General features: G+C 43.7%; 3 protein-coding genes across 5 annotated transcripts; 2 read left to right on the top strand and 1 right to left on the bottom strand.

The window, feature by feature from the left end:
• Window positions 1-1912: 1912 nt before the first annotated feature.
• TMCO6 (transmembrane and coiled-coil domains 6) lies at window positions 1913-9797 on the top strand. 3 transcript variants are annotated; one of them, XR_014024148.1, is made up of 12 exons: window positions 1913-2047; window positions 2176-2288; window positions 4159-4274; window positions 4372-4555; window positions 5000-5104; window positions 5267-5352; window positions 5577-5693; window positions 5911-6022; window positions 6236-6422; window positions 8488-8582; window positions 8930-9069; window positions 9343-9794. XR_014024148.1 is itself a non-coding variant. In XM_081310784.1 (12 exons), exons 1-12 carry the CDS (start codon window positions 1963-1965, stop codon window positions 9454-9456), a joined length of 1482 nt encoding a protein of 493 aa, XP_081166910.1. In that variant the 5' UTR covers window positions 1913-1962; the 3' UTR covers window positions 9457-9796. The 3 variants fall into 3 exon arrangements, 2 of the variants coding, with proteins under 2 accessions (XP_081166910.1, XP_081166911.1); XM_081310784.1 differs by having other exon boundaries at window positions 8902-9069; window positions 9343-9796; XM_081310785.1 differs by lacking the exon at window positions 8930-9069 and having other exon boundaries at window positions 9343-9797.
• A 118-nt stretch (window positions 9798-9915) lies between these two features.
• On the bottom strand, window positions 9916-11641 carry NDUFA2 (NADH:ubiquinone oxidoreductase subunit A2). Its single transcript, XM_081310800.1, has 3 exons — window positions 11483-11641; window positions 11256-11362; window positions 9916-10117 (listed from the first exon to the last, which is right to left on the bottom strand). The coding sequence occupies exons 1-3, from the start codon at window positions 11581-11583 to the stop codon at window positions 10026-10028; spliced, it is 300 nt and encodes a 99-aa protein (XP_081166926.1). The 5' UTR covers window positions 11584-11641; the 3' UTR covers window positions 9916-10025.
• A 133-nt stretch (window positions 11642-11774) lies between these two features.
• IK (IK cytokine) lies at window positions 11775-23891 on the top strand. Its single transcript, XM_081310778.1, has 20 exons — window positions 11775-11924; window positions 12519-12585; window positions 14413-14505; window positions 14997-15056; window positions 16074-16241; window positions 16370-16484; window positions 16949-17019; window positions 17248-17294; window positions 18164-18327; window positions 18944-19052; window positions 19620-19659; window positions 19824-20049; window positions 20292-20310; window positions 20966-21044; window positions 21322-21402; window positions 21634-21691; window positions 23124-23212; window positions 23329-23437; window positions 23592-23626; window positions 23715-23891. Exons 1-20 carry the CDS (start codon window positions 11909-11911, stop codon window positions 23740-23742), a joined length of 1674 nt encoding a protein of 557 aa, XP_081166904.1. The 5' UTR covers window positions 11775-11908; the 3' UTR covers window positions 23743-23891.

Here is a 23891-nt window from a genome sequence, read left to right as displayed (position 1 = left end):
GAAAACAAGGTATTTTAAATGTAAATTTCCTGTAGGGTCCTCAAGGTGCTCTCACTTTTTCTCTCATCTTAACCAAGAAATACCAAGTGTTTGATGGCTCTGATCAGCTGCATGCTTTCCCCTGAAGGCTTGAACCCAAGCCAGGGCCTTCAGCATTCCCAAGCACAAATAAAGGTATTTAGGTTGTTGCCCAAAACACTGAAAGAAACTAGCCCAGAATCTAAGCCAAATTCCTTAACCTCTCATATAAACTCCATACCCTGATTTCCTTGTTATGAACATATATAGGTAGAACATCTTTCTCTTGCAGTTTGTAATTAAGTTAGGACACTGCTGCCCACTCAGTAGTTACCTTCCTCTAATAAATGCCTTGGATTGATCACCCTGGCACCTAGTGCTTTCAATAAAAACAACCTAATTTGTAAAGATTTGGGGTACTCCCTTGTGGAAATCCCACTGCATTTGGAGGGCAACTTCAGCCTCTCATTCAGCCAAGAAGAAATATTTCCCATTTGTAACTTGCTATTCCCTGCCCTCCTTCCAGGGCAATTCTTGTGCCTAGAAGGAAGGGCTGGAAGTATGTTGAATGAGGATTAATTAGTAAATCACCCGTTTTGCCAGGGGGGGGGGCAACCTGCCAATGTCTTGGCTGGGCACAAGATCACGAGCCACTCACAGCTTTGTAGATTCAAACAGCAATTCTTTATTCCCGAACTCACACCCACCTCTACACACGTTCTGGGGAAATCCCAGTTCTGCTGCCGCCCAATTCACCTACCACACGAGGCTTTCTTTTCCAATACTCTCTTTCTGAATCTCAGAGAACTCAATGGGAGCTCAGGTAGCAGGAACACCCTATATCCAGCAGCAATAATCTTCAACCTCCAACTTCCCTAAAACCCATATTGTCTTCAACCAGAACGCCTTAAACTTGTCTTAAACCGGGAACGCAGGGCCAGGACACTTCCTCATACCTGATCAGCTCTAAACCCGGATCTGCCCTGGTCCTAGAGCAAGGTCACCTTACATGCAATGTCAACAGCGAAATTCCAAGGCAAGTCCATTTAACATGGGGTACACTGGCAAGGAAATTTCCATGTGTCATACCTACTTGGCAATGGCCCTCAGCAACAACCCAGAAACAAAAAACAAGAGTCCCAGATGGCGATAAGGGCTAAGCATTTATGACAGCACTCACAAATTCATATTTCTAGACTTCTAGGGAAATAGCTACTTGAAAATCTTTTTTTTTTTTTTTTTTTTTTTTTTTTTGTACCAGGGATTGAACCCAGGGGCTCACTAAGTTGCTGAGACTGGCTTTGAATTGTGATCTTCCTGCCTCAGGCTCCTGAGTCACTGGGATTACAGGCATGCACTATCCCATCTGACTTTCACACTTGATCTATCTATAGATAACATATATAGATAGATATAGATATATTTACCTTTATATGGTACTGAGGATCGAACCCAGTGCTTCACATGTACGAGGCAAGCGCTCTACCGCTGAGGTATAACCCCAGCCCCTCACACTTGCTTTTTAATTGAGGAGTAGTTGTACAACTCTCCCCAACCCAAACAAGGAAGCTTCAGACCACATCGCCTCCTGCGTATCCTGTTGGCATACTCTGATTGCCTGAGCCATGCCCCAAGGCTAGGTTAGATCACTGAGACATCCTCGAGGACCAAGCTGTGAGTACAGCTCCTCATTAAATACAATGACAGCGAAGTCGGCAACCAGTATTAGCTCTGTCTCTGGCGTAGTGAGATTTGGCCAACCAGCCCTCGTTTAGAATTCCGGCCCGGCCCTACCCCTCCTCTCCACTTCGCCCCGCCCTCACTTCGTCCCTCCACCCCCCGTTCTGCGCTGCGGCTGCGCAGTTGATGCCATTTTTCTCCGTACGGACGGGTGTAGCTGTTTTGAGATTAGTGAGCTCCTTGTGGATATCCCCCAGCTCTACTATGTGGACCCGACAGCCCCGCCGCCCCGGGTTGATGGCCTGCGGGGTGGAAGAGCTACGGCGCCGGCGGCGGGAGCGGGAGGCAGGTGTGGGCGGGCGAGGCAGCACTGGTGTGAGGGTGGCGCTTGGAGATGGGGGGAGGCGATCCTCCGCTCCGACCCGCGGGTTCTGGGTCCACGTTGCCTCTCACCCACTGAGCCGATTCTGTTCCCAGCACTGCGGAAGGCGCGGAGGGAGCAGCAACTGGTCAGCAAGAGACTGCTGAGAGAGGACGACCCGGAGGAAGCCGGAGGGGAATCTTCGGCCGCGGTTCTGGAAGAAGCCGAGGTGAGCGGGCCAGGCAGGACTGGGTTCGCGCTATAGTCCATTCCTGCGGACACCAAGCCTCGCTAGTATTTGAAGTGTGTCTGCCTCCTACCTGAACGCGATCCACTCTACGTCTCCATCTAGTGGGTCGAACCAGCAATAGGGGCATCATCCTCCACAATAAATTGTCCCTTCTCTTTACATCATCCCATTGTCAAGTCCTGACCGTTTTTACCTCTTAACAATTTTTTTACATACTTCGCCATCCTATTTGTCACCACCATCTCTGGATATTACAGCAGGCTCCTAAAAGCTTCTACATTTGCCACTCGCAGTAGGTCTTTTAAAAACACAGAGACCAAAATCCTTCCTGTGACCTGCAAAGCCCATCATGGTCTCACCTCTGCCTATCTCCAGCCTGTATCAGCTTACTCATCCCAACCACTGCCCCCTTTTCGTTTCCTGGAATAATATACCAATTCCTTTCCTGTTTCAAGGACTTTGTATCTGTAATATCTAAAATGGATCTCTTTTGGCATTGGTATTTTGGCAACCTGTTTGTTTTTTGCAGAATATTCATCATATTATCTAATTTGCTTGTTTATTGACTCTCCAACTAGACTCTAAATTCACAAAATCCTCCTATCTTATTTGCCATCATTGAAAACCCAGATGGCAGACAAGTGCGATTGCATGCCTGTAATCCCAGTGATTTAGGAGGCTGAGGTAGGAGGATCATAAATTCAAGGCAAGCCTTCGCAACTTAGACCTTGTCTCAAAAATAAATAATAAGGGCTGGGGATGTAGCTTAGTAGTAGAGTGGCTCTAGCTTCAATCCCTGGTACTGGAGGGAAGAAAAAGAAAAAAAATCAAATGGTTGCACAGTATATGAAATACAGTAAATGTTCAGTATTTATTGAATGAATAAATGAAATTACATTCAGCAAGCACTGGGGTATGCCTTGTATTTGTATTGTGCATGCTTTCATATAATAGTTTACCAAGCACTTAACACCTAGCCTATACTGTTTATTCATTGTGTGCTTACTTTATGCCAGGACAATGTGGCGGGCATTGAGGTACACAAAGATGAAAAGTTATTTCTTCGAAGGGCTTACAGACCAATGAAGGAGACAGTTGTGATATGATACCACCTATCATAATGGAAGGAAACATGAGGCTCAAGAGAAACCCTTTTTTTTTTTTTTTTTTTTTTTGGTGGTGCTGGGGTTTGAACCCAGGGCCTTGTGCATGTGAGGCAAGTACTCTACCAATTGAACCATATCTCCAGCCCTATTTTGTATTTTACTTAGAGACAGAGTTTCACTGAGTTGCTTAGCCACTCACTGTTGCTGAGGCTGGCTTTGAACTTTCAATTCTCCTATCTCAGCTTCCAGAGCCATTGGAATTATAGGCGTATGCCACTGTGCCTGGCAAGAGAAACTCTTTAGTCTATTGAAGGACGACTAGAGGGACTGGTCATGCAAAAGCTTGGAAGCATTAAAACAAATCACATCATGCCAGGTGTTGCTGGAGTATAGGTTACATGGGGAGAATGGCTGAAGGAGTAGGTTTTGCCAGGCTGAGGAGTTTAAATGTTACCTTTGAAATAACCTTTTAAAAAGGCAGAGTAAATACTGTCATTCTCATTTTCATGTGAGGAAACTGGGGTTCAGGTCCCTTATAGGGTATGTTGTAGGGCGGGTATTCGTACTCGCTCTTGATTCCCAACCTGTGTGCTCCCTTGCAAGATTTAGCTATATTAGTTAATTCATGACAAGTTTTAGGGATGGTGGTGTGATATTGAAGGCCTCCCAGGTGAATTGGGTAGAGAAGATCTCAGAACTTGCTTCTTGGCTGTTTTGTGTTCTGTCTTTGTTCTGGGCTTCAGGTCCAGGAGTTCTTGCGGCTAGCCCAGCGGGGTACAGAGGAAAAGGAGAGAGAGAAGGCTCTGGTCAATCTTCGTCGAGGCTTGCAGCACCCTGAGACACAGCAAATTTTCATCAGGTCTGTGTGGATGATATGGGTCAGCTGGGGCTCTGAGGGGACAGTGTAAAGGGAATGGAGCACATGATTAACAGGTCTCTGGTGTTCATTCATGTAGGCTGGAGGGCAGCATGCGGACCTTGGTTGGGCTCCTGACCAGCAACAGAGCCCTGTTGCAGCTTGAGGCAGCTCGGTGCCTGCATGAGCTTTCTCATTCTGAGCAGTCTGTGGTGGCTGAGGCCTGCCTGCCAGCTACTTCCTACCTCCTCACCTACCTTTCTGGTCACAGCTCAGATTTCATAGTAAGCCCTGTACCCTCCTACCTTGCTCTGAGCTTAGAATTTAAAATTATGATTTTAGGGCTGGGCATGGTGACACATACTTGTAATCCCAGCAACTCAGGAGGATTGCAGGTTCAAGACCAGCCTTATCAACATAGTAAGGTCCTAAGCAACTTAGTGAGACCCTGTCTCAAAATAGAAGATAAAAAGGGGGCTGGGGATGTGGCAAGTTCAATCCCTGGTTCCAAAACCAAACAAATTGGTTCCAATTCAAGCTATATGTAGGGGCAAGGAAAACAAACAAACAAAAACCCCCCTGCTTCCCCTGATGCTATAGCAATGTGTATACCCATCATTTAGCTACCCTCTTATAAGCTTCAAGGACCAGGCTGTTCCATCTTTCTTATCCCATCTCTGTTGTGGCATGAGATGAATGCAGCCCTTGTTTTTGTTTCCTGCTCTCAGGAGCTCTGTTTGTATACACTGGGGAATCTGATCGTGGAGAGTGAGGTTGTGAGACAGCAGCTCCTGCCACAGGGCATTGTTTCAGCCTTGGCTGCCTGCATCCAGGTGAGTGCCTTTTTTTTTCTTCCCTGGGCAAACCTATCACTCCTCTTTGCATGCTCCACTGGCTTTGATTGGGTAGCTCTAGTCTCTGCTCTGTCAAGGGGCTGAGTCTTAGGAGACCTTATGACCCAGCTTCCAGAGACAGATTTTACTGTCTACTTCCAGTCCCCTCATGTGGCTGTGCTGGAAGCCCTTGGATATGCCTTGTCCCAGCTTCTACAGGCTAAGGAAGCTCCAGAGAAGATCATTCCGTAAGTAAAATTATTTCTCCACATGTGCAGACAAGATTGATGTTCTTGGTAGTATAGCCCATGGATACCTGATCAGATCTGATTTCCAAAGCTGTTGAACATTTTAACTCTGTATGTCTGACTAGGAAGAGCCTTGGGTTTGGACACTTTGCCTCTTGCTAAAAGGATTTGGGAGGAACCATTGACATCTTCATGGTTCCTACTCACAGCTCTTCTGTTGGCAGCTCTATCCTGGACTCCCTCCTCCCCCAGCACATGCTGCGATTGATGCAACCTGGCCCCAAACTGAACCCTGGGGTTGCTGTGGAGTTTGCCTGGTGCCTTCACTACATCATCTGTAGGTAACATAGGCCAGTTGGGAAAATTGCAGAACTCCAGGGAAAGGGCTTCCTTCCATGACACTTAGGCCTTTGAATTTTAGGTTTTTGGAATTGCTGTAGTGAGTTTTCATCCTTTTTGGGGTCCTCTCTTTGGCCCAAGAGACCCACAGACCTAGGCTGTTTCCCAGCTTAAAGGTGGGATTACCTGGATAGTGACTGTTTGTTTTTTGTTGCACAGTCAGGTCAATAATGCTCTGCTCATCACCCATGGGGCTCTGTCTACTCTGCGGCTACTGCTGTTGGACTTGGCGGGGGCTGTCCAGAGAACGGAGGAGGCAGGACTAGAGCTGGTAAGTTAAAAGAACAGGTAGTGGGCTGGGGCTCAGTGATAGAGCACTTGCCTAGCATGTGCAAGGCCCTATGTTATATCCCCAGCACTACAAACAAACAACAAAAAAACAGAACAGCCTGGTAGACATCTTTTCTAGATGTAGATATTCTTCTCTTCTGATGTTCAGATAATCCCTTCTTTCTCACATCTAACCCTCATCTTGTCTTTGCAGCTCGCATGCCCTGTGCTCCGGTGTCTAAGCAACCTGCTGACAGAGGTGGCAGTAGAGGCTGTGGGAGGGCAAATGCAACTCAAAGATGAACGTATCCTGGCAGCCTTATTTATCCTCTTCCAGTTCTTCCTTCAGAAACAGCCCAGCCTGCTTCCAGAGGGTCTCTGGCTACTCAATAATCTCACTGGTATGCACCACAATCTTCCCAGACCTGGAACTTCATTTTTTGTGGTATTGGAGATAGAACTCAGGGCCTTGCACATGCTAGACAAGCACTTTACTGTTAAGCTACATCCCCAGTCCTTATTTTATATTTAAGATTTATTCAATTTTTAAAATTTATTTTATTTTAAAATTTTACTTTTCATTTATTCTACCATCACCAAAATGTTTATTAAAACCAACGCACAGCTGGACATGGTGGTGCATACCTGTAATCCCAGTGGCTCGGGAGGCTGAGTCAGGAGGATCACAGGTTCAAAGCCAGCCTTAGCAAAAATGAGGCGCTAAGCAACCCAGTGAGACCCTGTCTCTAAATAAAATACAAAATAGGGCTGGGGATGTGGCTCAGTGGTCGAGTGCCCCTGAGTTCAATCCCTAGTACAAAAAAAAAAAAAAAAAAGAAAGAAACCCACTAAAGCAGGAGGATTGAAAGTTCAAATCCAGCTTCAGCAACTTAGACCCTGTCTCACAATAAAAAAGGCTGGGGATGTGGCTCAGTGGCTAAGCACCCCTGGGTTTAATCCCTGGTACCAAAAAACAAACAACCAAAGCAGGAGAGAACAGAGCTGTTAGGAAATAAATGGTGACTAGAGGATGGGGCAGAGCATTTCTAATACCATAACAGGGGCCCTGCATTCTGGGCTGGGAGATGCCCTTCACTTATCCCTCCTGCTGACCATTAGTGAAGATCTGCACTTAACCTCTCCCACTTTATACTTATCTTTTGGCAGGCAGGTGGCCCTGAAATGACTTCCTGGAGAGGAACCCTTTATCTACTATGGCTGTCAGGCACTTTTCCTTTCCAGTTGCCCCAGTTCCTTCGTGGTGGGTTGAAAGAATAGTTCAGGGATCCCTGTCCTTGCTCGTGGGTATAGGGAAGTGAGGTATCAGCCTTATACTCCTCCTGCCCTTGGCTTATTCCCCAGGTTTACCAAAGAGGCCTCAATAAGTAAATAAGGCTCCGTTAAGGCTTCAGTCAGAAACATTTTTAAGACACAAGCACTCTTATTGTCCTTCAAACCCAGCCAGGCCTCTGCCTGACCTAGTCACTACACAGGATTCTGGGGGTAAGTGATCACAGTGGGTCTCATGAGCAAGGAGACTGGAAGTGCAGTTAAAACCCTCTGCCATGGGCACACATGGACTCAAACACACATGGGGACAGAATGGGTGTATCTGCAGTACATACAGATGTGCTCACATTAATTCCCTACTATGCGTACCCGTGCTTAAACACCATACTCACTCCAAGTACACATCTATGGGGTGTTGGATGTACATACATACACATCACAAATATGGAATCCTTTTCCTGACTCAATCCCCTGGTGATAGCCAGACCCCAGAGCCAGAAGCTACTGTACTATAGGATATAGAGGTATAAATTAAACTTCCAGTCAGGCCAGGAGAAGGGGACTCCAAGGATGATGATAGGGTAGGGATCTCTATGAGTCTCTGGCTTCCCTAAGCCTTTTCAGAAATCCAGGAGCTGGGCTGGGGATGTGGCTCAAGCGGTAGCGCGCTCGCCTGGCATGCGTGTGGCCCAGGTTCGATCCTCAGCACCACATACCAACAAAGATGTTGTGTCCGCCGAGAACTAAAAAATAAATATTAAAAATTCTCTCTCTCGCTCTCTCGCCTCTCTCACTCTCTCTTTAAAAAAAAAAAAAAGAAATCCAGGAGCTCAGGTCCCCAAAATCATAGTTAGGTCTCTGAAATCCTTGCCTTCCTAGGGAGATGAGAATGGTAATTAAGGGCCTTGTGAAGAGGGGCAAAGGCTCTTGAACTCAGGAAGTCAAGTTCCTGCACATGCTCCAGGACTGAGATGGCATCAGGGGCAGGTATTCCTTATCCACAGGGCCCTATAGACCATTGGTCTGGAGCAGCACTTCTTGCTCCCAACTGAGAAGGGCCTGAACTTTAGCTTGGGCTATGAGGAAGTATTACCTATGTCTAAAGTGGATAGGATTTGGGGGACAGTGGTTCAGGCCCAAATTTAAGGTACTTCATACTGACTTTTTCCCTTACAGCAAACAGTCCTACTTTGTGTACCTCCTTGCTTTCCTTGGATCTGATTGAGCCCCTCTTGCAGCTGTTGCCACTATCTAATGTGGTTAGTGTACTGGTATGTATTTGGGTCACGAGTCTAGGACCTCCTTGTCAAAGTGTAAACAAAAACAGTCCTGAACCCTCAGAATGGTTAGCTGAGAGCTGGCAGGTGGTGTGGTATAATTTCAGAGGTAGACCAGTTTAGGCGAGTTCCTAAATTGGATTAGTGCACTTTCCTACCTTAAGCTTCAGTCTCACTTAAAATGGGGATTACAATACATGTATATAAAAAAGAACCAGGCACAGTGTCTAGGTGTGTGGTCAGCACTACATGTATTCTTTCTAAAATCTTTGGTTTTCATCTTTTTTGGGACTGTATACATGTCTCTCCACAGGTACTCACAGTTCTTTGCAATGTTGCAGAGAAGGGTCCAGCTTACTGCCGGCAGCTGTGGCCAGGACCCCTGCTTCCCTGCTTGCTGAAAACGTTGGCCCTCTCTGATACTGAAGTAGTAGGCCAGTGTTTGGAGCTGCTACAGCTGCTATTCCTGTATCGGCCAGAGGTAGATTTCTGGCCCCTGGCCCTGCTATTCTCCCCAGCTTAGACACCTCTGGTCTCACCATACTTCCTTTATCTTATAGTCCTAACTATAGTTGCTTCTCTGGACTAGACTGGGCTAGCCTAGCCGAATGTGGGCTGCAGGTTAGAACTCATCATCTTGTTGGCAGTGCACCCTCTTCCATGAAGTGGAACCCATGAGGTTGTGGGAATTGAGTTTTAGGGCATGGGGACTCAAGTATTTAATTATTATTTTTATTTTTTTCTCTGCCCCCAGGCTGTTCAGGCCTTCCTGCAGCAATCAGGGCTGCAGGCTCTGGAAAGGCATCAGGAGGAGGTCCAGCTTCAGGATCGGGTGCATGCCCTCCAGCAGATAGCTCTTCGTGGCTGACCTGGCTTCTCAATGTCACACATTATCCTGCCTCCCAAGCTTCTTTTAGGGGTAAACAGTGGCGTCTTTGGGATATTACAACCATCATGAGGTCTCATGCTCTTTGCTCCTGCACCTAAGCCAACACCTTTGGAGCCCAGTTGCTCCGATTTTTACCCAGCATGGCCCAGAGGGGACTCTCTGGCTCATTTATTCTGGAGGCCCTGGATCACCCCTCCCCCATCCCCTACTGTCCCCCCTTTGGGATGGGGTCTTACTGTGTTGCCCACACTGGTTTCATACTCCCAAGTGCTCCTCTTGCCTCACCCAAGTAGTTGGATGACAGGTGTCTGCCACTGCACCTGGCTCAGCTGGTGGCTTTTGATAAGAATAAAGCTTTATTTTTGTATTAAATTACCTTGTCTCAGTGATTGTACAATAAGGGGTATAGGGTAAAATAAAGAACATTCTGAGGCAGCATTTTACAGCACAAGCTTTATAAGGAACAGGGGAACACATTTTTCCATATTGTATTCAGTCCAACAGAGCTCAGATTCTGGGGCTCTTGCTCATACACTTCTGTGGAGACTTCAAGCTTTGCCACTTAGCACATTCTCCAGGGTTCTGGTTACCTGATCAGCATTGAAGTTGTTCAAAGAGACATTCTTCTCTTGCCCAAATGCTGAGGGGAAGAGAAAAAGAGGTGGAGAGGTAATTAGCATGTACTGTGCAGAGTGGGACTACCAAATTGTATGTATAGAATTAATCCAGTGAACTTCTGGCATAATATATGGCACAATGCACTTAAGTTACTTATGTTTGTCTCCCCTTTTAGTCCATTGCTTTAGCAAGATATAATTAACAGCTGTGATTAAAATGCCACTGTTTGGTAATATAAATATTTACTGCATGCTTATTGTGTGTCAGACAACATGGTAAGAAATTTTTGGACTGTAATAAATTGGAATAAGGTAGTATGACTAAAAGGGACTGAGGCAATGTTACATAACTGGTCAGGGTATGCACTTTTGAGGGGGGTAATATATATTCAGACCTGCAATAACAACAACCTGGATAGTAACAAAAAAGCCATGGAAGTCCAGGAGAGGTGCATTCTAGAAAAAGGGTGTGTGTTGGGGGGAATACAAAGGCTCAGCCCTGTTATATATTAGCTGGATAACTTTAGGTATATTCTATAAAGTTTTGATTCAGTCTCCTAATTTCTACAATGAGAAAATCAACACCCTCAAATGATTAATGAAGATTAAATGAGTTAAGCAGGTTAAGCACTCAGGACAGCCTCTAAAACTAAGTGCTCCACGTTACTGAGATTTTACACCCTATCGCACTGTCCACAAGTAATTGGGAAGAACCTACGCTGAGGCGAAATAACTAGCAATTCTGTTTTTTTTTTTTTTGGGGGGGGGGTACCAGGGATTGAATTTAAGGGTACTCGACCACTGAGTCACATCCCCAGCCCTACTTTGTATTTTATTTAGAGACAGGGTCTCACTGAGTTGCTTAGCCCCTCGCCATTGTTGAGGCTAGCCTCCAGAGCCGCTGGGATTACAGGCGCGTCTTCAAATCAAGCCCATTCTATAAAACTCCCGGTCCCTAGGCGGAGGCCGACTACCCCCATAGACATGCTGCCCGAGATACAAAGCGTTATATAACCCCACAAATGTTAATTTCTTCATTGGCAACAGCAGCCTCAAGTTGGAATTCTACCCTCTCCACATGTTTTTGTGTGACCTTGGACAGCCCCTCTTCTCGAACCTGTTCCTCCACACGGGTCCCATATTCCCAGCGACCGTACTCACCGTAGCGGGCCCAGAGCTTGGGCTGCACATCAGAGCATTCCCGGATTAGAATGGGCAGATCGGGGTTCGCCTTCTTCAGTTCCACATAGCGTTTCTCGATGAAGTCCCTACGGGGCCGGAGAGAGCGCCGCGCGTGCTGTGGGCACGGGCTTCCCCAAACACCCGGGAGGTCGAGGTCGTGACCCCGGCGTCCCGGAGCCCTCCCGCCTCGCCACGCTGCGCCTCACCTGACGCCCTGGCTGCCGGGCGAGCGCTGGCATAAGTGGATGCGAATCTCACGCAGGCCCAACTTTGCCCCCGCTGCTCGACCGGCTGCGGCCGCTGCCATCTTAACTAGTACTCAAGCTCCCAGTCTCAGGCCTTCCAGCCAAGTTCTCCAGTCTGACCAATAGCGGACACACAGCCTACGCCATTGATTGGATGACGCGAGGAGGCGGGGTAAGCTTTAGCCAATGCCAAAAAAGCCTTGTAGACTGCACTCTGCACGCGGGCGGCGAGAGGTGCGAGAGGGAGGAAACGGAAGAGCTGGGAACGCAAAGCACTGTGGTCGACTTCCGGGGCGTACTGTGGGAAGAGGCTTGTGGCTCCTGTTTTGTTGTCTGTTTGGTTCTTGGGAACTCGGCTCTTGCTGGCGTTGAAAGACCGCGGACGAAATGCCAGAGCGAGATAGTAAGGCTGTGGCCATCTGCTCTTTCTTTCCCGCGCTACTAGGAGCACTTGGCGCGTCATTTTGGCTATTAAGCTTAAGTCGGGAGACGCCGGTGGGCCCCAAGCGGCCAGTCAGCTTCAGACTTCCAGACCTCTGCCTTAGCAGCGACCTGTGTCTGTTATCAGTGAATCCACCCCGCCCTCTCCCCCGTCACCTCCTTACTTAACTCGACTAGTGGGTTGCAGAGATTCTGCTTTCTCCTTGGGTTTTGTTTCGTTTTGTTTTGTTTTTAAGTTGTGTGTCTCGCTGTATCGTTTAGGTTACCCTTAAAACTCTCGATCCTCCTGCTTCAGTCTCCAAGTAGCACGGAGAACAGGAGTGCCCCAGATCTTTCATGAATTTTAGATGTGCTCTTTGGGAAAGTCTAATCCTCCAGAGCAGGTTTAGGAGCCCTCCTTTGCTCTCATAGCTCCTTGTATTTTCCTATTTCAGCACTTATTACATTGTATTATCACTGTCATTCTTGCTTTCTGTATTGTTCACTGCTCTAATTTCCAGTTTTTGCACAGGACCTGATGTACAAGAGACTGATTAATGTCAATTATTTTTGTTAGGTGAGCCGTTCTCCAACCCTTTGGCCCCAGATGGCCATGATGTGGATGATCCTCACTCCTTCCACCAGTGAGTATTTTGCCCTAGGACCATGGAAACAGTTATCAGTGAGTAAGAGTGGTGATGGTGATGGTGAAAGAATTGTGAATATCTTGTCAGCAAGGATGGTCAAAAAAATTGCATAACTTGGCCCATTATCTCTGTGAACCTTGACTGTATCAGGCCCACTGAATAAGAGTATTAGAGTTAAATTTTGTCAGGAAAGTTTCTAGTTTTTGAAATATGTTGTTTTATTATACATTATATAGGAATTAATTCTCCTGTACAGAATTAGAAGATTGGAAATAAGGGTAAAGTTGTCTTTAATAATATCACAAATTTCAGCCCATTTCTTAGAGATAACAACTGTTCACTTTTTTATGTGTATCTTTTCCTCCTATTCTTTTTAAATATACTTGTACATATATTTAAATACCTGAGGAAAATTTATCATTGTTTTGCTAGTTAAAATATTTAAATGGTAGTATACTGCAGCTATCATTTTGCTATTTTTTATTAAAACATCACTTAATATCTTGGAGATTATTTTCACAACGGTGATAAGGATTTCCTCCTTGACTAAACTTTAGTCAAGTTCCAAGAGTCTTATTTAAAAAAAATTTTTTTAAGATGTTGTTGGACCTTTTATTTATTTATTTATATGTGCTGCTGAGAATCGAACCCAGTGCCTTGTACATGCTAAGCAAGAACTCTACCACTGAACCATAACCCCAGCCCCTCCAAGAGTTCTGATTTGACTAAACCTTTTCCCTGGCTTGATTTTAGCAAAGAATTAAGTCCTTCCCTCCACCATACCATACGAACAATTTTCCCAGCTTGTTATTGAGCTTGTTATTATCCTATCTCAGCTTAGACTCTGGAGTCTCATCATATTACTGTCATCATGATTATTATTTATGTGATATTAAACTTTTTGGACCTGTTACTCTCCTTTTCTGCTCTTCTAAGGTGGACCAGCAAGGTTTATTAGTAATTTTCTATAAATCCCTACTCTAATTTAGAGTTGAAGAATGCAGTCAGTAGGAGAAGGAAAGGCCTAATCAGAAGAGGACTCAAAGGAGTCTATCTTTAGTTTGGTCAAGAGAGAATTCTTGTCAGTATGCCCGTTAAATGATCGCTTATACTGTCATTGCTGTATGTCCCACATTTGAGAAACACTGTCACAATTTATTTAGTTACTCTTCAGTTGATGGACATTTAGGTTGTTTCCAACCTCGTGATATTTTCAATTGAACCTCTTTTTTTTTGGTACTGGGGATTGAACTCAGGGGCACTTGACCACTGAGTTACACATTCCCAGCCCTATTTTGTATTTTATTTAGAGACAGAGTCTCACTGAGTTGCTTAGCACCTTGCTTTTGCTGAGGCTGGCTTTGAACTCGTGATCCTTCTGTCTCAACCTCCGGTGCTGCTGGGATTACAGGCATGCACCATCACGCCTGGTAATTGAACTACTTTTTGTAGGCTTTCTTATGTACATATGACTCATTGGCTGAGCTAAATATAGAAAAATGAGAGTTGCTGATTCATATTATCCTTATATTTAAATTTTAATAAATACTACCAAATTACCTCCCAAATTGGTTATACTGATTCATGTTCCTGTCAGCAGTATATGAGAATATATTGCTTCTCAAATTCTCAAATTCCCACTTCCCAAGTTCTCACTCATACTTGATTTATCAAATTTTTTAGAAGTCAACCCTAATGTGTTGAAAGTGGCATGTCTTTGTTTTAGTTCATATTTCCCTGTTTTTTTAGTAAAGCTAATTTTTTCATGTTCCTTTTACATTTATTATTGGATGCTATTTTTAAAAAATTTGCCTGTTCTTTTAGATCAAAACTCACCAATGAAGACTTCAGGAAACTTCTTATGACCCCAAGGGCTGCACCTACTTCTGCACCACCTTCTAAATCTCGTCACCATGAGTAAGTTTTCAAGTGATCCAGTTTTTCTTCTATTTCCTTCCTATCCCTTTCTATTGATTCAGAATATCCTGGGAGCTGGAAAGCTAATCCTTTTTTAAAGCCTGAGGTTCTGATTTTAAGTTCTGAGGTTCCTTGAGAAGATTGAAGCTCCAGTGATGATGGGGATGTTCAGGGTATATTCCATGGACAACTTACATTAATGAGTCATTACAATTGCAAATATATGTTTCTGGGTCTGTTCCAGCCCACAGATTCAGACTTTTTGGGGGGTATACTTGAGACTATATAATTTTCATAGTACTCTAGATCTTCTTGATGCTTTTTAAAATTTGAGAACTGTTTACGTGTAAGTAATAATGTGGATTTCTGCCCAATTTAGTCTGTTGCTTTGGCCAAAATTATAGACCAGCTTTTCTTCAGTTCTTAAGGACACTTCTTGGGATTTCTGGGGCAATATTTTACTTTCAGTGAATTTCTTGTTTTCTTTCTAGAATGCCAAGGGAGTACAATGAGGATGAAGACCCTGCTGCACGAAGGAGAAAAAAGAAAAGGTGAAGTGGGTGTGAAGGAAGGGTGGGTTTTAAGGTGGATAGTGTTTGGGGAAAGAGTAGAGACTGAGATTTTCCTTCATTTTTAGGTTCTCTACTTTATAAATGTAGAGGAGTGATAACATTAAGAGTGATGCTGTAGGGGGGGCTGGGGTTGTAGCTCAGTGGTAGGGCGCTTACCTAGCACGGACAAGGCCCTGGGTACGATCCTCAGCACCACATAAAATAAGTAAATAAAATAAAGGCATTGTGTCCATCTACACCTAACAAATATTTTAAAAAAAAAAAAGTGATATTGTAGGGCTTTGGAGTCAGCCTACCTATATTTTAATCTTGTCTTTATCTGTTTCTAGCCAGATAGCCTTGGGTACTTTGTTTAATCTACTCGTTAAGTCTTGGCTGCCCTCATTATGGATTTTTTTTTTTTTTTTTTTTTTTTTTTTGGTGGCAGGGGGGTTTGAGCCCAGGGGTGCTCTACCACTAAGCTACATAACCCTTTTTACTTTTTATTCTAAGACAGTGTCTCACTAATTTTCCCAGCTTGTTCTTGAACTTGTTATTGTCCTATCTCAGCTTAGACTCTGGAGTCTCATCATATTACTATCATTATGATTATTATTTATGTGATATTAAACTTTTTGGACCTGTTACTCTCCTTTTCTGCTCTTCTAAGGTGGACCAACAAGGAATAAAGTATTTTTAGCTAAAATTTAAAAAGTGATATAGTTTCAGGGGATTTTTTTTTTTTTTTAAATTGCAATATGGAAGAGTCTCTCATACCCTTGGAGGTTCATTAAAAAGATTTTTAGTGATGGTTGGAGTGTCCCAAGTGGGCATTGGAACAGTATGTCTGTGAACTGGAAGAAGCTCTAATTCTTACTTTGAAGACTTATCAAGAACTGGCTGGCAGTTCTATCAGTTTTTATCATAGAGAGCTGGAGGAAGATGTAGGGAAACAGGCAGAAGTGGTTCTGATGACCCTGAGATAGTAACTTACATGTCTGATTTCTCTGGTTACAGTTATTATGCCAAGTTACGCCAACAGGAAATTGAGAGAGAAAGAGAACTAGCAGAGAAGTATCGGGACCGGGCCAAGGAACGCAGAGATGGTGTGAACAAGGATTATGAGGAAACAGAGCTAATTAGCACCACAGCTAACTATAGAGCTGTGGGCCCTACTGCTGAGGCGTGAGTACCAAGAGGACCAAGGGGCATGCTTCCTTCAGCATCTCTGTCATATAAGCATACTATGCCATTTTAAGAAGCACTTGATAGCCACAAAGGACTCTTCCGGAGGGGTCTTTTTTATTATGCAGGGACAAATCAGCTGCAGAGAAGAGAAGACAGTTGATCCAGGAATCCAAATTCTTGGGTGGTGACATGGAACATACCCATTTGGTGAAAGGCTTGGATTTTGCTCTGCTTCAAAAGGTGAGTCATGGTGATCAGGTGCACCATAATACTAAAGTGTTGAATTCTTTTGTGTGGACCTTGCTGAGGTGAGGATGGAGATACATGGTAGTCCCAACCATCTAGTTGGGAAGGGCAAAATATGGCCCCTCTGTAGGACTAATTGTTACTCACCCATCAGGTATCAGCCTACAATTTTTTCCTTAGGGAAGCCTTCCTTGATCGTCTAGATATGGTTAAGCCCTCCTACTCCTCACCTTCCTTGCGCTGCACCATTGTATTACCCATCTACTTCACATAACAGTTATTACACTTTGTTGAAATTGTTTAATTTGTCTATTCATCTTGCTGTAACCTCCATTACACTAAGTACAGTGTCTGTCTGATTTAATATTCTGTTTCTGTTTCTGACCACAGTGTGGTATAGTGGATATTCAGTAAATGTATGTAAAGTGAATAGTGTCTAAATCTTGATTTCCTGTTAGGTACGAGCTGAGATTGCCAGCAAAGAGAAAGAAGAAGAGGAACTGATGGAAAAGCCCCAGAAGGAAACCAAGTAAGGGAAGGCTTAAGAGTTTAGAATGCTGGGCCCTAAAATAGAAGTACATTTACCTGGCTGGAGTTGTGGCTCAGTGGTAGAGTGCTTGCCTAGCATGAGAGAGGCCCTGGGTTCGATCCTTAGCACTGCATATAAATAAATAAAAGATCCATTGACAACTAAAAAAATATTTAAAAAAAATAAGTACATTTACCTAAAGAAAAAAATTATTTTTTGTCTTTTCAGGAAAGATGAGGATCCTGAAAACAAAATTGAATTTAAAACACGTCTGGGTGAGTACAGGATTTCTATATTAATGATAGGGCAGTTCAGGTGAATTGTAGGGAATTTGATGCTCTCAGCAGGGTATGCTTCCTTTTCCCTCAATCTCATTTTGCCTCCAAATTAACTAGTTCCCATGAAATATTCCAATAGAAGTAAGACATGGACCTAGTTATTTCATGTAGTTGTGGCTCAGTGCTATAGTATTTGCCTAGCATGCATATGCATGAGGTCATGTGTTCCATCCCTAGCACTACCCCCCACCCCCCAAAAAAAGGAAGATAGCATGGTTTGTGATTAGAAACTCAGGATATAGAGTCAGCGAGTTCTGGCTTTGAATCCTCATGATGAAATCACATTAAGTGTGTGATATTAGGCAACCGATTTTGCTTTCACACGTGAAAAGTTAGTTTAATGTTTACTTCATGGGATTGTCGTATGGATGAAGAAAAATGAAATGTACAGCAAGCATATTTATACTATTGAGTATATAGTATAGCTTTATTTTACCATCATTGTAAGTATTGCCTTAAACCTCATCCTTCTTTCTTGCAGGATCTAACACAATGTGGGCACATAGTGCCCTTGAGAAGGCATTGTAGAAGAGTGAATGGGAACCCAGGCTTTGAAGTTAGGCTGCCTGGGTCCCATTCTTTGCTCTGTTACTTGGTAACTGTATGACTTTAGGTGAATCAGTTAATTCTCAGTCTTGTTAGGGAATAATAATGCCCATCTCTCAGAGCTTTTGTGAAAGATTTAAGGAAGCAAAGTATGCATAACACTTGGCATGGCTCCTGGTACAGAGCAAGTACTTAATAAATGACTGCTGATATAATAGGAGGTTTTTATTGGCTACTTGCTACTGTTCCCCTTTGTGCAGGCCGCAATGTTTACCGTATGCTTTTCAAGAGCAAAGCATATGAACGGAATGAGCTGTTTCTACCAGGTCGTATGGCCTATGTGGTAGACCTGGATGATGAGTATGCTGACACGGATATCCCCACTACTCTTATCCGCAGCAAGGCTGATTGCCCCACCATGGAGGTGAGTGAGTTGTAAGAGTCTATCATAATCATTAAATCTCAGAATCTGACTCACCTGTGCTCTGTCCTTTGTTTATCCTATCACCAACTCCTGTTTATTTTTTACCTCATAAATTTCAGTTGAATCCATTACTTTTCTTCATCTCCACCAGTAATATTTCAGTCCAAACCACACTCTTCCTTCCAAAAGGAAACCCTGAACTCTTTAGACATCCTTAGTCTCTCCATCCCAGCTTTCACTATGACATTTACACATGTCCATAGTGGTTTTAAAATGCAAATTTTATCTCACTATAGTTTAGAAGCTTTCTGTGGTTCCTCTCAGGGTAAAGAGCAGAATCTCTACCATGGCCTATGAGCCTTTGCAACATTTGGCCTTCATAGTCTCTTCACCATGCTTCTCTATTATTCTTCTGTCATTTTGACTTTCTTGAATATTCTAGATCCAGGGCCTTTGTGCAGGTTGTTTCTTCTGTCTGGACTGCTTTGCAACATCTGTTTTTCTTGTCTTTACCTGGTTAACTGTAACTCATCCTTTAATTTTCCAAGTCAGTAGTGAATAAATAAAAGAGCTTCCTGTTCAGTGGAATAATATTCTTGCTGCTTGGGGTTTACAGGCCCAGACTACACTGACCACAAATGACATTGTCATCAGCAAGCTTACCCAGATTCTTTCGTACCTGAGGCAGGGTACCCGCAACAAGAAGCTCAAGAAGAAGGATAAAGGTACCTGGAGGATTAGGGAGAGAAACCTTAGCTCTGGAGGGCTGGCTGTTCAGTGATGGAACCAAGGTCTCCTGGAGCTTTGTGTCTCCAGGACATTGGGAGGTTTTCAGGGAGCAGATAAAAATGGGAGCAATGGAGCATTGGAAAAGATGAGTATATCCAGATTCTTTCTACTTGACCTACTAAGAAAGCAGTGATCAGGTTTGAAGCATGAGAAGGAAGAGTGGTAGTGGTAGCATTCATCCTAATTTTTTTTTTTTTTTTTTTTTTTTTTTTTTTTGGTACTGGGAATTGAACTTGCGAGCATATTGCCACTAAGCTATATTCCCTCTCCTTTTTATTCTTTAAGACAGGATCTTACTAGGTTCCCCAGCCTGGCCTTAAACTTGGAATACTCCTGCCTCACCTTTCTGAGTAGCTGGGAGTATAGGCATGCACTATCACACCTGTCCCTGTCCTATATTCTAAACAGAAGAAGCTTGAAAGGGCATTTAGAACTGAAAAGGATGGTGAAGCTGAGTGGGTATTAACTAAGGATTGTTTTCTTGATTCCTGGTTACATTGCAGGGAAGCTGGAAGAGAAGAAACCTCCTGAAGCTGACATGAAGTATGTATCTTAAACCTAGCACCTAATCTGAGGGGAGGGCCTCTGTGTTTCTTTCCTTTGGCATTTTGGGAAGTTGTTTGTGGTGGTATGAGAAACTAGAGCAATGGCTAGGTTAAGTAGAAATGTATGTGACTTTCACAGCTAGTGATCTCTGTTTTCCCAAGCATTTTTGAAGACATTGGGGACTATGTCCCCTCCACGACCAAGACACCCCGGGACAAGGAACGGGAGAGATACCGGGAACGGGAGCGTGATCGCGAGAGAGACAGAGATCGGGATCGAGAGAGGGAACGAGAACGAGATAGGGAGCGGGAGCGAGAGCGGGACCGGGAGAGAGAGGAGGAAAAGAAGCGGCACAGCTACTTTGAAAAACCAAAAGTAGATGATGAGGTGAGATGTGGACCCTTGTATCAAGTGGTGGAGCTGCTCCTCTCTGCCCATTCAGCCAGATGTGGGACCCTGCTGTTATAGGCACCTTGTGGCTCCACAGCAGCACCTGGATCAACTAATGGGGGGGTCACCGAATCTGGAAATACAGGCAAGGTGGGGCAGGGAATCAATTTGGACTTGGGGGCTGGATAGGTGGGAATCTATTAAAGTGATACTCACCTCAATTTTCATTTCCTTTCCAGCCAATGGATGTTGACAAAGGTGGGTCATATTCATAGCATCTCTTATTTCATCTAGCAGCTTTGCTTTCCCCTGGACTGAGAATCTGAAGTAATGCTCAAGGGCTGGTGGCATTAGGAAACTTCCTTGTTCTGGACTCATTTTAAGAATCATGTCTTATTTCATGGAATAGACAGGATGAGTCTGGAATTCTCCCATCTTCCTGGGCAATGGTAGGACATATTTGCTTTTAGATATAATTCCTCCAGCTCTGAGGTTCTAAAGAGGTGAGGCAGAAGTTGAGTGTGCAGTGTTCTGGGTTCCCAACTGCCATTTTAACCACAGAAATTTGTTATGAGTTGGAGTTTGGTTAAAATTTTGTTAGATAAAATTCTGTGCTTTTAAAAAAAGTTTTAATGAAGGCATAAGTTGGAAATATGTTGATATATTATGGGGAGGTGTTGTTTTTTGTGGGAGTGGGGATTGAATCCAGGGGTTCACCTCTGAGCTACATCTACATCCTTTTTTATATTGAGACAGGGTCTTGCTAAGTTGCTAAGGCTGGGCTTGAACTTGTGGTCCCCTTGCCTCAGCCTGCCAAGTTGGGGGTACAGGTGTGCGCCCCTGCACCTGGCTTGTGAGGTGGAGGTTATAAACGTATTAATTCAAAGTCTAAACAGAGCTTTCTTTCCTTCAGGACCTGGTTCTGCCAAGGAGTTGATCAAGTCCATCAATGAAAAGTTTGCTGGGTCTGCTGGCTGGGAAGGCACAGAATCATATCCTTTATTTTAATGTTTCTGAGTTAAAGAGCTGTTTTATCTTCATTACAGCTCTGCCTGCCTCCCTGATCCCTCCTACCTCTACGTGCTTGCCTTATGCTCAATTTTGACAGGAATAAAATGATGCCTTGCCCCTTCCTTAGAGGATCCATCCAAACTCACAGTGTGCTTCTGAGAATTTTCATGTTGAGGTCTTCAGCCCTTGGTTCCTTTTGCCTGAAGCTTTTCTGCAAGAGGTGGTATTCTGTGTAGTATATTCTTTAACATAGCATATGCTGAAGAAACCAGAGGACAAAAAGCAGCTGGGCGATTTCTTTGGCATGTCCAACAGTTATGCAGAGTGCTACCCAGCCACGTACGTAGGACCCTATTAAGAAAGGGAGGCTGGGATGACTGGAGAACAAATTGTGGGGTGAAGTAAAAATTTGATATACTGAGATCCAAGGCTGCTTATTTATTACTTGGAAGAACTGTTAGGTTCTGGATGAAGTGTGGAGGGGTGGCCTTTTCTGATGGCATGGGTTTGTGAATCATGAAGCATGATTGTTGAGTCTACAGCATCTGTTTAACTGCTGCTTCTCTTTAGGATGGATGACATGGCTGTGGATAGTGATGAGGAGGTGGATTATAGCAAAATGGACCAGGTATGAAATTAGAAGAATGTTTGGGACCTGGGCATTTATTCTTTAGCACATTTCCTTTTCCTTAGGGTTTGCTAAGATCAAATGAGATATGACCAAAAATCTATTCTTTTTTATTTACTACAGTTATGTATCAGGCTTTGGTCCCATCCTAGGCAGTAAGCAAGCATTAATACGTAAGTGGAATGGCAGAAGGAATTGCAGTTTTTAGAAAATAACTGAATTTTGTTATAGCCAGTATTAGAAGTCTTCATCTTTTTTTTTTTTTTTTTTAACTTTTTTTAGTTGTAGATGGATACAGTACCTTTGTTTTGTTTGTTTGTTTTTTTTATGTGGTGCCTGGGATCAAACTCAGTGCCTCACGCATGCTAGGCAAGCACTCTACAACTGAGCCACAACTCCAGCCCTTTCCTCTTTTTTGAGAGGTTACTGGGGATTGAATTCAGGGGAACTCGGCCACTGAGCCACATCCCCAGCCCTATTTTGTATTGTTAGAGTGAGGATCTCATCAAGTCTCTTAGCACCTCATCATTGCTAAGGCTGGCTTTGAACTTACAATCCTCCTGCTGCAGTCTCCTGAGCTGCTGGGATTACAGGCATGCGCCACTGTGCCCAGCCTTCCTCTGTCTTAAAAAATAATAACTTAAGCCAGATATGGTGGTGCATGCCTATAATCCCTGTCGCTCAAGAGGCTGAGGCAGGAGGATCGCGAGTTCAAAGCCAGCCTCAGCAAAAGTGAGGTGCTAAGCGACTCAATGAGATTCTCACTCAAAATAAAAATACAAAATAGTTGCTGGGGATGTGGCTCAGTGGTCGAGTTCCCCTGAGTTCAATTTCTGGAACCCCAAAACAAAACAAAATTTAAAAATAAAGCCACCCTTAATACCATTAATTGTGGAGACATCTCGTTTTCTTGTTTTCAGTATACTTCAGTGATTAAGAGTATGGATTAACTGTTTCTTCTATAATTGTTTCGTCCTGTGATTGCCATTTATTAGTTTTGTGACCTTGCTAAGTTATTTTATTATTTGATACTGCCTTAGTTTCTTTATGAAGAAAACAAAAATATAATTCCCTGGTCACATCAATGAATTAAGATATATGTTTAGTGTTCAGAACAATACCTGATACAGAGTGAGTAAATAGAAAGCTTTTATTTTTTATTAGGGTAGGATTTATGAATGGTGGCACCTGGGATTTCAGCCTGACTTTTTTTTTTTAATGAGAGAGAATTTTTTAATATTTATTTTTTAGTTATTGGCGGACACAACATCTTTGTTTTTGAATGTGATGCTGAGGATCGAACCCGGGTCCCACGCATGCCAGGCGAGCGCGCTACCGCTTGAGCCACATCCCCAGCCCAGCCTGACTTTAATCAAGGATTAAAATACTTTTTCTGTTTCTTTCTTCATCCACTTGTACTGTCCTACTACAGGGAAACAAAAAAGGCCCCTTAGGCCGCTGGGACTTTGATACCCAGGAAGAATACAGCGAGTATATGAACAACAAGGAGGCTTTGCCCAAGTGAGTTGATCTGAATATGGGTAAGGAGTAAGGAGAGGGGTATGGAAATTTGGGGGGAAAACCTTGTTACTGCTACAAAATCTTTAATATCATCTTCTTCCAATGGATCTTTTCAGGGCTGCATTCCAGTATGGTATCAAGATGTCTGAAGGAAGGAAAACCAGGCGCTTCAAGGAAACCAATGACAAGGCAGAGCTTGATCGACAGTGGAAGAAGATTAGTGCAGTAAGTGGGATTGTCCCTTAGTGGGAGTGTTTTAGCTGGGAGAAGATACTGGCTTAATAGACCCAAGAACAAGCAGGGGGTTGGAGAGCCATGAGAGAGAGATTATTAGCCTTGAACCTCCAGTGAACTTAGAATGTCACTGTTCTTCTTGCAGATCATTGAGAAGAGAAAGAAGATGGAAGCTGATGGGTGAGCAGCATTTTTCTTCCTTTGTGGGACCTGTGGGAATTGTTCGGTGTATTGATCTTACACTGACCTATTTTTCCTTCCATTGTAGGGTTGAAGTGAAAAGACCAAAATACTAATCTCCATTTCCTACTGGAGTATCTTCATATGGATGTTCTCCCTACTGCTTACTTTCTACAGGTCCTAGGAAGGTTGCAAGATGTCTTTGTGAATGTATATAAAATTTTATTGTATAACCATTTGGTTCCATTAAAACTGGTTAACCTGC

The sequence above is a fragment of the Spermophilus citellus genome (genome assembly GCF_964194105.1).
Source record: "Spermophilus citellus genome assembly, chromosome: 1".
In the NCBI taxonomy this organism is placed as follows: domain Eukaryota; kingdom Metazoa; phylum Chordata; class Mammalia; order Rodentia; family Sciuridae; genus Spermophilus; species Spermophilus citellus.
The sequence above is the reverse complement of the archived record's forward strand: the minus strand, read 5'-3'. Positions and strand labels throughout refer to the sequence as shown.

Bases quoted from the DNA above. Each gene is read 5' to 3' on its own strand.
- NDUFA2 (XM_081310800.1), bottom strand. From the start codon at position 11,583: ATGGCAGCGGCCGCAGCCGGTCGAGCAGCGGGGGCAAAGTTGGGCCTG. The intron at 11,363-11,482 runs GTGAGGCGCAGC...CCGGCCCCGTAG, and splicing joins CCCGGCAGCCAGGGCGTCAG to GGACTTCATCGAGAAACGCT. The intron at 10,118-11,255 runs GTGAGTACGGTC...TCTTCCCCTCAG, and splicing joins CAAGCTCTGGGCCCGCTACG to CATTTGGGCAAGAGAAGAAT.
- TMCO6 (XM_081310784.1), top strand. From the start codon at position 1,963: ATGTGGACCCGACAGCCCCGCCGCCCCGGGTTGATGGCCTGCGGGGTG. The intron at 2,289-4,158 runs GTGAGCGGGCCA...TCTGGGCTTCAG, and splicing joins CGGTTCTGGAAGAAGCCGAG to GTCCAGGAGTTCTTGCGGCT. The intron at 5,694-5,910 runs GTAACATAGGCC...TTTGTTGCACAG, and splicing joins CTTCACTACATCATCTGTAG to TCAGGTCAATAATGCTCTGC.
- IK (XM_081310778.1), top strand. The intron at 18,328-18,943 runs GTGAGTGAGTTG...TGGGGTTTACAG, and splicing joins CTGATTGCCCCACCATGGAG to GCCCAGACTACACTGACCAC. The intron at 19,053-19,619 runs GTACCTGGAGGA...GTTACATTGCAG, and splicing joins GCTCAAGAAGAAGGATAAAG to GGAAGCTGGAAGAGAAGAAA.